At 43.5% G+C, this 11813-nt stretch overlaps 1 protein-coding gene across 1 annotated transcript; it reads left to right on the plus strand.

Moving 5' to 3' along the window:
• The first annotated feature begins 2343 nt into the window (after positions 1 to 2343).
• On the plus strand, positions 2344 to 11682 carry LOC101446621 (NUT family member 2G). The gene is made up of 6 exons (XM_012523103.2): positions 2344 to 3020; positions 4698 to 4826; positions 6075 to 6214; positions 6677 to 6969; positions 10468 to 10584; positions 10909 to 11682. The coding sequence occupies exons 1-6, from the start codon at positions 2344 to 2346 to the stop codon at positions 11680 to 11682; spliced, it is 2130 nt and encodes a 709-aa protein (XP_012378557.2).
• The last annotated feature ends 131 nt before the right edge of the window (positions 11683 to 11813 follow it).

An 11813-nucleotide genomic window follows, 5' to 3' on the forward strand; every position in this document is an offset into this window, starting at 1 on the left:
CCCACCTCAGGCCCACCTGCCCTCTGCCCCTCCCCCCCCATAGAATGTCTCAGTGCTACATTCTAGTCCTGTTTAGATTCAAATTTCTCCATCCTTTCCTTGGATTCCTGAGAATCTGCTGGCAGCAGTTCACTCTCTGGGTCCTGGAACTGAATCTTTGCTAGAGGTTGCCAGACAGTGGTGGCCAGTGTCCAAGACTGCAGAGGTGACTTCAAAAGAAGGTAAGCACTTAGGGTATGGTGGGTGTGTTATTGGGGGCGCTGATAACCTTCAAATCCATAGAAATTCAAATTTGACCCATCTTCTTGAGACAAGATTTGAGATGAACTGGAGGAAGGAGAAATCACTGGACTCCACCAAGACCCTCTCACCTGGAATTTGGGGGGTAGGTTGGAAACCTGAGACTTACAGTTGAGGAAGGGGTCTCCTTAGAGGTAGAACTAGATATGTCAGAGTAATTACAATGGGTAGGAGAAAGGATGGGAGCAGGAACAGATTCTCTCTAGAATAAAGTTACATCACAAGTGTATTAAATTGTACTGAGATTACGTTGTTGGTGGCATAGAGAGACTTGCCTCCACCATTTGTCATTTCTTCAGGCACCTGGGAATTTATTATTTTACTGGAAGGATATGGCCTGGGACAGTTAGAATCAATGGTCTAAGGTAAAAAAACTTCTCAGCGTAGTTATCTTGGCCAAGTCAGCAGTGAATATCCTGTCTGTGAGCTAACCTGGAAGTTATTCTAACTGCCCCAGTTCAGAGCTTCTAAGCTCCTACCAGCCCAGAGACATCTTTGCTTTCACTCCTGGCAAATGTTTTCGTTGATTTCATGTTGCCAGGGCAGTTTTTGTAGCTTCACCTAGTTTTAGAGATTTGGTTTACCTGAATTTTATTACTTTTTCTTAAGTTGTGTAAACTCAGATGTTCAGACCAATTTATCTTCTCTAATTCCTCTTGGTGAGCCCTCTGCCCTTCATTTTAAAGTTGAGATGAAGATGTTGCTCATATTCCATGAATACTTCATGGTCATGGACTAGACAGTGGGTGCTATTTGTTTTCAGTAAAAAACTCAATGAAGTGTGATTTCTTTGGAAGAGGGGACGAAGAAGAGATACAATTTTGTATATTTTACTCTATCACTAATAATAGTGGTAGTAAAAGTAGTAGTATTACTAGTAGTAGTAGTGTTTTTAACACTCTGAAGAGATGATAGGGAAAATACTCTTTTTTTACCACCTTAAAAATGTCTGTGTGCTGCCTAGAACTTACCAAAAAGAACATCACTTCTCTGCTTGTGGGCATGCTAAGGGGTATTTTTTTTCAAAGAATTACTTGACATCAGCTCTTTGGTCAAGAGGCTTACTGAATGTCTTCACCAAAGTATTGAGTCTGGCTGATTTTCTGGTAGGGATTTTCTCAGAGAGGGACTATCATCTGGCAATAGCACAGTCTTCTTTCTCCTTGGCATTCGGAGATCTGGGAGACTCATTGAACTGGGAGCAAGTTCTCTTATGGGAAAACTTTCATCTGAAGTTCTAGAACCTAAAAGCATTAAGGGGACATTTGCTATTCTGAAGTTTCTCCACTATGTGCCTGCCCACTTATTGAAATTCATGGCTCTGATTCTCTAACCATATGCATGGCTATTCCAATAGAATGGCATGCCTGATCCAGCACCACAAAGGAGAAACACATCTGTCAATGAGAAGGTGATTTATTGTAAGTGCACAAGCAAGGAACTGGGAGAATCTTCCCAAAACCAGTTCAAAGTGAGAATTGGAAATAGAATTTTTATAGGGAAAAAACCAGGGGAGAGATGAGGAGAAAAGCAAGTGAAAACAAACAAACAAACAAAAAACAAGTGATGACTTTAGATCTTCCACGGGTATTGTGGGGAGGGTACCTGCAATTTCTCAGTCCTGTGTTATCTCAAGCATGTTAAACTCATAAGTGTTGTCCCAGTTTCAGTGATTTATCAGTGACCGTGTAGATTTAGATATTGGTATTTCTGATGCTATTCTGTGGTTTTGCTTTGAGCTGATATTTTATTCTTGTTATTCCTGTAAGCAGAACTGGGATGGTCTGGTAAATGTCCTTTTGGGAACTAAGAATGAAGGGTAACTATTATGATTAGATTAATAGAAAACTATCTTAGTTATGTCTGGATAGATCTAGAGCTGCTTGGGGGAAGAAATCTTTAATAAGCACATTTTCCAGCTATCATTTTCCTAATGAGTAAAGGACAGCCCCTGATAGCCTCAAGAGTGTAGCCTTTGTGACCTCTAAATACATGCATTTCCTTGTCTCTACAGCATCTCCAGTGCTGGGACCAGATATGACCATGAACTCTGGAGCCTCCCTGTATCCCATCACTGCCCTGCCAATCCCCCCACCCACTCCTGGCCCACCACACCCACCTCCCTGGGGGCAGCACCCACCCCCAGTCTTGAATCCATCTTTCCTTCCTGGCAGCTCAGTGCTGCCTGCTTTCCCCAGACCACAGTTGGTGACAGGAAATGGGGGCCTTGTCACCAGTGGGACTGGAGGTGACAAAGTCATTATCCAAATCAGAAAACTAGGGGGACCAGCAGAGCCCCCTCCTACTCAGCCCTTTGTCCTTCCTCAGATGCCCCACATTTTGACTGACCCAAGGGTCCTCTGTGGGGGTGCTCAGCAGGCCCCTCCTGGCATCTTGAGAGCCTCTCCTGGGGAGCCCTTTATCCCAGGCTTGGCTGTGGGGTGCACCCAGGCTGCTGAGGGAGGCTGGACCCCAGGCCTTCCTCCTCAAGCTCCACCACCTGCTGCCCAGCTGGCCCCCAGTATTCCTCCAGGGAATGCTTTTTCCAGGCCACAGGGGCCCTCCAGGGAGGGTGGTCCTCCCTCCACCCAGTCCAAGGATGACTCCTGTAATCCCAAGAGTGTTTACCAGAACTTCCGACGTTGGCAGAGCTTCAAGTCCCTGGCCCGGAGGCACATTCGCCTAAGTCCTGATGCAGAGGCTCTTTCCTGCTTTCTCATGTGAGTGACTTCCTCTTGGAGACACATTTGATTGTTTTGGAACATTCAGATACAGAGGACTAGGGGGTGGATACCCCAGGTTAAGGTCTCTAGAAATACTTGACAGTAGGTCATGATGAGAGAAGATATATATCTAGCTTATGACTTATTTTCAGGTGTCTATCGCAATTGATACTAACCTCCCTATATTGGGTGTCCGGACATTTTCTATTTTTGTATCATTTTCCTAGTAATCATTGACATAAAAATAACAATCAGAGAACTGTCCTGTGATAAAGTGAGGAGACTTGATTTGAATGGAGGTGTGACTATGAACATCACAGACCTCCCCTTGCACTCTACCTTCCAGCACAGGACTTGAGCATGTGTTGTCCAGAGAAAGCCAAATCCACAGATGATGGTGGTGGGTGCTGGGATCAGGCAAATCACTCTAGTTTGCCCCCATACACATTGTTCTGGAGAATTCCAACTAGAACTGGGAGGTGGTAAAAACTGTATAGTCCTGAAGTGCTTGGGCTCCCCCACACTCAATTTGTAATCCTGGAGAGGTGACCTCACTTGGTAATCTCACCTGTAAGGATTTCTTCCATTTATTTCAGATTATTGCTGAGATGGTTACATGAGCTAATACACTAAGTGCTTCATAGACTAAACATCTCATGCTTTGCTTTGTTACATGATAACTAGTCATTTTTCTTATTATTATAATTCTTAGTTTTTGTTATTGTTATATTATAATTATCATTTTAAGATTTTGAAAGGACAAAGGAGAAGAGGAAAAGAGCTCAAAAAAGGCAAAATATGCTAGCTAAAGAGTGTGAATGGATGATTAGGAATGTGGTCCAAGACCATGGGCTGTGGTAACTGTGAGACAGAAACATTAGTAATGATAATAGTTTTCTCTTTTCACACCCAGAACTGCCATCTGTCTCTACTCTGCAGTGCCCCAGGAAAATTAAGTGTCAACTTCAATAGAGCCTATATCAACTAACAAAACACTTATTTTTTATTTACATAATGCTTTTCAATTTTGGAACTCCTAAAATTATCCCCTGCCCCAGTGAATAATTCAAATAGATCTTCCAAATTTCCAGTTTAACAGTCCTTATGATGCCCCCACATTCTTGAACACTCTACCTTCCTCTTGGAGCAAACTCTCAAATGCAGTCAGCAGCCTGATCCACTGTATCTTGAACCAGTCCAGGGTTTTCTCTATGTCCATGGGCTCCAATGACACTTCACTTTGGACATTAACTTTTCCTCTTCATATTCTGATGCTCTGTTTCCCCAAGTACTGATCAACTTATAGTCACCTGGGATCTAGCTTAAATGTTCAGTTGTTTGACTCCTGGGTATATGTGCAGAAATTGCTTTTCATGTATTCTCCCAGTTCATTCAATACACACTGCCATTGAAGATACAAAGGGAAGTCAGATTCCAAAATAATCCTTTCATTGAGCTGGTCTTTCAGAAATGAATGCTATTTTTGATATTTGATGTTCAGTCAGGGATCGTCTAAGGCAGATGTACTTAAAATTACAGGGTACACATTGCAAGGAGGACATGAAGGGACAGATGGTAGGTAGATATGATGGGGTTCAGGTGATGTCTGTTGGGTGGTGCCAGATGGGGTAGGAGGAGATGCATGTAGAATATTACTGACATGGGGAATTTTAGCCCAGTGCTTCGATCGCTGGCCCGTCAGAAGCCTACCATGACCCTGGAGGAGGGACTGCAGCTGGCCGTGCAAGAGTGGAGGCACACAAGCAACTTTGACCGGATGATCTACTATGAGATGGCAGCAAAGTGAGTCCCAGGATCCTTGTTAATTTGTGGGGTTTTGTGACCAGTTTGATGGAGGATGATGAAGTCAGGCAGGGGTCTTGCATTGTTGGTTGTCAATAGAAGGAATATTTAGAGTAGGGGGTGTCAACTAGGGCAGTATTCCCTGGATACTGAAGGATGAACTCCTCCATGCACTCACTTCCACCTTTAGTACTGGTACATTTTTTCAGCTTCCATTCATAGGAGGCTCAACCTTTCTGATATTAGGTCTGCAGAAGTCATGAAACTTATGACCTTAGATGGGGTTGGGGTGATTCCTGAAGATTCTAGTGACATGAAGCCTCCAGGTTGTAGGTATGTGATGCAGTGATGACATGCTCCACAAGGCAGGTTCCTGCCTACCTGGATGTCTGGGCAGCTGGAACCTATTGGCATAGAACTTTGGGCCCAACTCTCCTCATGAGATAATATCCAAATTTCTCCCTGTCATCACAGATGAGACAGTTGTATGAAGTTAGTTAGGGGAAGCCAGAGTCTCAGACATCCTGTGAATGAATCTTTCAGCCTTGACTGCATTTTAAACCCTTGGCTAAAAACACAAAGCAATGACAAAAAATAAAAACTACAGCATTGGAAATTTAATCCCTTCCATAAGGTTTCCTTCTACTTTCTTTCCAAGCATTTCTTCACCCCATTTCTTCATTAGGTTTACTGTTCTAAGGCACTCAGATTCTTAGATCTGGCCACTGATCCCTGTTTTATGTACAATATTAACATCCCAGATCTCAGCTTGGGACTGTCAGCTCATCTGTATAGTTTATGCTATGACATCATTGACTTGGGGGTGGTGGCTCACCTTTGTGATCCTGCCATGTATCACACTGGCTAATTTAATTCAACAACCTATACCGAGATTGCTTAAACCCACTGGATCTAGGTGAAGGAAGGTATACTCAAGCTATTACAACCTTAGATTCAACCTTGAAAATCTCCCAAGTACTGGATTGATTCATTTCATTCACATTCCCCTTAAATGATGACGAGTTTTGCTGTTGGTGAAGGGATGATGTGGTGACCTCATGAAGTACCCCAAAACTGTGGTTGTACTGCTGGGAATAACACTCCTGTTGGAAAAGCACTTATCCAAGACCATGATAACTCACCCAGGACACTTAGTTTCCCCTATTGTTGGTGCTGATCTCTTTTTCTAGGCGTCACAGTAGGCCAGGCCACCTTCTCAACACTGCTTGTGCCTTCCTCCCATGCTAGGTTCAAAGAGTTTGAAATGGAAGAAGAGAGGCAGATTCAGATGTTGAAGGAGAGGAATGGTTTCCAGCACCCTCCACCACCAGCCCCTCCATATCTTCATCCACAGGTGCCCCCAGGCACTGTGGGAGGCCAAAAGCCAGGTATGGCTCACCACATTCCAACAGAAGACAAGGCCCAAAGGGGACAGAGGGCAGGCAATAGTACTCACATGTGCTACATTCCCTTCATGATGTGCCTTCTGTATTTCAAACAGAGAAACCCATCAAGATACCTCTTGTCATGGGCTAGGTCAATTTTCTCAGGTGTCATAACTATGCTCTCATCTTGACTGTCAAAAGGGACACATTTATATAATATTCCTGATGATTATGGGATGGATGAACGGATATCTTTGAATGTTAGAAGTTCCTCTTTATCTTGTACAGAAACTGTCTCTAAGATCATTCATCTCTTAAATTTTATCTTATAAATGTCCAGATTAGCTTGAACAAAGTGGAAGCCTTTCCTGTCTCTGAAATATTGCTCTAACCAATACATGGTTGGCAGATTAAAATTGGAGATGCATGCCACTTTCACTTCTTGATTTCTGCCCCTACCTTTAGTGCCCATTCCAAAAAGGCCAGGCCCCAAGGCTGAGGTTTCCAGGCAGAGAAAACACAGATACCAGCAAACTCTGAAGACAAAGGCCCCCAAGGAGATCCCACCTGAAGCTGTAAAGGAGTACATTGACCTCATGGATGGGCTGGTGGGGCCTGTGCACCCAGCCTCTAAGGGGGAAGATGGAAAATGGGAAGAGGAAGAACATGGACAGCAGGAAGACGATGGAATGTATGCAGACCCGGATCTCCTCAGCTACATCGACCAGCTGTGTGCAGAGGAAGACTTCATCACCAAGGTGGGTGGATTTTAGGTGTGGTGTCTAGCAGATTCCGTAATTTTAGCTCTGTCAGCACATTTAGTTCTGTGCTTCTTTCCCAGTCTGTTGAAACTTGGGTCTATTCCTTATCTCATGAGCAGTGTGGCGTGTGTGCATGTATATGTTTTTGAGTCTTTGTGTGTGTGTTTGTGTGTGTGTGTGCATGTGTAAATGTGTATGTGTGTAGCTGGTGGAGGTCATTGTGCAATAATCCACAGATTGCAGATTGAGGTGCAGTGTCAATGTTTTCCATCCTACTTCCAAAAGAGACTGGTGGTTCTTTCTCAAGGGTGCTCAATCCTCTTTTATTTATTTATTTGTTTGTTTATTTATTTATTCATTCATTTACTTACTTATTTATTTACTGTTATCAGTTTTATTTGTAATAACCCCAGAATGGAAACAATCCAAATGTCCTTTTTTAAAAAAAAAAAGATTTCATTTTATTTATTTCTCCCCAACAACTTGTGTAGTTTTATTTGTTTTTTTCCCCCTCTTTTTTTTAAATGTTAAATTAAAAAATATATAAGAGGTCCCCATATACCCCCCACCCTTCCTCCCACATCAACAACCTCTTTCATCATCATGGCACATTCATTGCATTTGGTGAATCCATTTTGGAACACTGCTGCACCACATGGATAATGGTTTACACTGTAGCTTATACTCTCCCCCAGTTCACCCAGTGGGCCATGGCAGGATATACAATGTCCAGCATCTGTCCCTGCACTACCACTCAAGACAACACCAAGTCCTGAAAATGCCCCCACATCATATCTCTTCTTTCTTTTCCCTACCCTGAGCAGCTACCATGGCCACTTTCTCCACATCATTGCTACACTTCCTTCCATTACTAATCACAATAGTTCCATAGTAGAGAATCAGTAAGTTCACTCTAATCCATACTCTATTCCTCCTTCCTGTGGACCCTGGGATGGTTATGTCCATTCCACCTCTATATCAAGATGGGGCTTAGATTCCACATGGATGATGGATGCAATTCTCCAGCTTGCAGTTGTAGGCACTCTTGGCTCCCTGGTGTGGTGGTAGACCACCACCACCTTCTTCACCTCCCTGTTAGTTGGCTAGGGTAAGTCCAGTGAACCAGAAGGTAGGAGTTGCAAATCTGCTGAGGCTCAGGGCCCAGCTGTCACATGGACAGTCCAGAGATTCAGGTCTCCTAAGTATACACCAACCCCAGTGCCAACCACAGGTTCAGTAAAAGTGACAGAAGTGGCATGTATAGAAAAGTCACATCTCAGTCCACCTCCATCACACTTAGGAACACAAACTCCAAAGTAGGGCCAACTGACATGGCACTGAACTCCAGAGCCAAATGCCATGACCATAGAATCTGTGGGTCTCTGTAGCCCTCAGTAGAGCCAGTACCTGGGCTTGTATCTACTTTGGCTGTCTCTGGGATGCTGCTGAGGTGTGCGTAAGCATGACCCCTCTGATGACCTCCTGAGTCTTTTTTTGGAGACTCATAGCCATATAAACTCATTTGTCCTTTCCATTTCCCCCTCTTATTCAAGGTCAAAAAGCAGTTTTTAACACCTGATCCTACATGTAGGCTGAGATATTCTGCTGGTCTGAGTTGACCCTTTTATTCAAGGTCTTTTTCTTGTTACAGCACCAGCTGGTACTTGGTAGTAATCCCTCAGTGCCAGGGAGGCTCACCCCTGGAGTCATGCCCCATGCTGGGGGAAGATAATGCATTTTCATGCTGAGTTTGACTTAGAGAATGGTCACATTTGAGCAGCATGGGGGCTTTCAGGAGGTAAACTTTAGGCACCCTGCATCTCTAGGCCTAGTTCATATTTCAGGTGCACAGGCTCATAAACATAGTCATCTGTATCAAGTGCTCATTGTTGGACCATCCTTCTTTGCTGGTCTTTGCCATTGCACTTGGGGGAATGTTGCTGTTCCATTGAGGAATATGATAGAGCTCCCCTGGCTAGGAACTCAGCACTCCTTCAGTTGTCATTTTTAACTGTAACTAGTATGAAAATATATAATCATTTTTATGTACCCTGTATACATGCCCTGGAGAACTCCCTCCCAACCATGTGACCCTCATCAATAACACCCCACACCAGTGTTCCTCCCCTGCTATAGTTGAATCACTCTGTGGTCCAAAACTTCTTCAGAAATGAAGCCTAATACATTGCCAAATTCCATGGGTTTAAAGGTTAGATATAGATTACATACTAACTTAGAAAAACTAAAATAAGGTAAAAATAACTGGGATATCAAAAAATGTAAAAATGAAAAACCTTTGTTTTTGACATTTTGCCTTTCTTCACTGCAATAGGTGTTACCCTGTATGTACAGTGACAAGGCAATTTCCTTCATTTCATCCTCACTGCTTACATCTTTTCTTTTCTTTTTTTTTTCTAATTATTAGTTTTGTCTTCACAAAAGTTTTAGATCACAGCAATTCACATATACAATATAGGATATTCCCCCATGATATCTCGGATATGAAATAAGTAAACCAAGCTGTCTCATAGAGCTAGAGACTGGATGATAGGCTTAAAGGAAGTTGGGGGGAGAGGAACATTGTGAGCTGACACCTACATGGTGAAATATATGATAAGCTGGAGGTAAGTATTTGTAGAGGGAAGAGATAATATGGGGCATAGGGATACCTTTGGGTGGGGCATTGCAGGCTTGAGGGGGGCTAAGGATGGGTGAATGGATCAGATGGCCCAAGAAATTGGGAGAGGGTGTGGGAACATTTGAACACAGGAGATTGTCAGGTATGTGGCCGAAACTACAATGTTGAGAAAACTCCTTAGAAAATATGATAAGGAAGTTTATCTGTTTAAGATGCTTAAGGGGGAACATCTGACACAGGCAGGCTTCTAGGGAGTGTGTGAGTCCTCATTTGGTCAGAGTGGGTTATATCATTGGGTGGAGACCCATGCAATGAGTGTTAAGGTATACCCACATCCTGGGGAGGACTGAGGTTCCCAAACAGAGTGAATTATGTCTCTTGAGAGATTTGGTGTCTCCCATAGGTTTAGGACAGTCAAGTATGTCAAGCCCTCAATATTGTTGCAAGTATCTGTGAATATGGTCCTTCAAGTAATGAAGATTTATTGGCACTGTGGGCACTGTTGGAAGGGGGAGAGAGGTATTAAATAGATGGAATCAGGGTAACTGTGGGGCAATGGATGTGTTCCACAAGATCATGCAATGATGGGTATAGGTCATGTAAATTATACCAAAAATATATAAAAGTCTATAGGCTAAAATGTAAACCATAATGTAAAACATAAGATAACTAAAAATTTAGAAAATTGTATAGTCTAAAATATAAACCATAATGTAAACCCAAATGAAACCATGTTTCAAAGCTATGTTTCAATATCTGTACATCAGCTCTAGCAAATATAAGAACATGTAAAACTATCATTGCTGGGGAAGGGACAAAGTGTTTAATGTTCAGTCCCCTTTTATTACTGTTCCCAGGTGGAGGCTGTCATTCACCCTCGATTCCTAGAAGAATTGCTTTCCCCAGGAGCACATATAGACTTCTTGTCTCTAACAGAGGAGTTGCAGCAAGAGGAAGGACTCACACCCACCCAGGTACAACAAGGGTGGGAGGGAACCTCACAACATGTAATCCAAATGATGTTGTTTAACCTACTTTGTCTTGAGGGGCATGGCTTCTGGAGAATAACAGCTGAAGGTGTGGGGACAAGTGGAGAACCAGTAGGGAAGAAACTATGGAGAGGTGTGGGGTAGGAGTGGCTAGGACTAAAAGTTTGGGAATAATGCATGGGAAGATGGGCAGAATGAGCTATAGTATATGTATACAAAACCTACATGCCTTCTGCCCAAGTGCAGTCATCTCCATCACCCATTCAGTCACCTCATGTGAATCATTAATTGTCTTTTTCCTTGACACAGCTGGTTGAGAAGCGTCTCCTGTCCTTTAAAGATGTAAAGGGTGTGGAAGCACCTCCAAGTTATGACATACCTGGATTGGGCTCAGTTCCTTCCATGTGCAAGTCTAGCAATGGTACAGAGAATAAAGCTGACCATGGCCAACTTCTAGGGGTTAAAGTCAACACTGATGCCCTATATTTGGATGGCAGAGCAGACAATAACCTGGACCTCCCTAAAGACATTGCTGTCTCTCCAAGGAGTCTGGAGGATCCCCAAATCATAAAGAAACAAATCTCCTACCCTCACCAACACCAAAGACACTCTTCCCCTAGATTCAGAAGAAGAGATCACGTGGCTCTTCAAGAAACCTATCCTGTAAGTACAAAATCCAAGCCCACAGATGGGTCCAATGAAGAGGAAGATGAGGAGCTCCCCAGCCTTGCATTCCTCTTGGCACCACGACATCACCTTCTGCCATGGGGACTTGTCAAGAGTCCCTTCCCTCGCTCAGGCCGTCATACCTCTGGAGTCAAGGGAACCTGCGGAGCATCCCTATCTGTATCATCTGTGAAAAGAGGTCACAATCAAACTCCTCATCCTGATGCCAAGCCTCCAAGCACCACTTTAGTGGAAGGTTCATCTTCTGCTGAAAGCAAATCCCACCTCAGAGCTGACTTTGGGGCCTCTGGGAGGCACATTGTGGCTCTGGGTGCAAGTCAATCTTCTCAGCCTCCAAAGAGAAGGTGTGACCAACTTTCAGATCATAGAAAGAAGAAGCCCCGATGTAGAGAATAGGGAGCAGTGGAACTAAATTCTCCACATACCAGACCTTCCATTGTGGACCCCCAGAGTACATTTCTTCTTGTTTTAACCAAATGACTCTAAATGCTTCTTCCTGGTCCTACTGCTGTTCCTTGGCAGTTCTA

Source organism: Dasypus novemcinctus, chromosome 8 (assembly GCF_030445035.2).
Source record: "Dasypus novemcinctus isolate mDasNov1 chromosome 8, mDasNov1.1.hap2, whole genome shotgun sequence".
Taxonomy (NCBI): domain Eukaryota; kingdom Metazoa; phylum Chordata; class Mammalia; order Cingulata; family Dasypodidae; genus Dasypus; species Dasypus novemcinctus.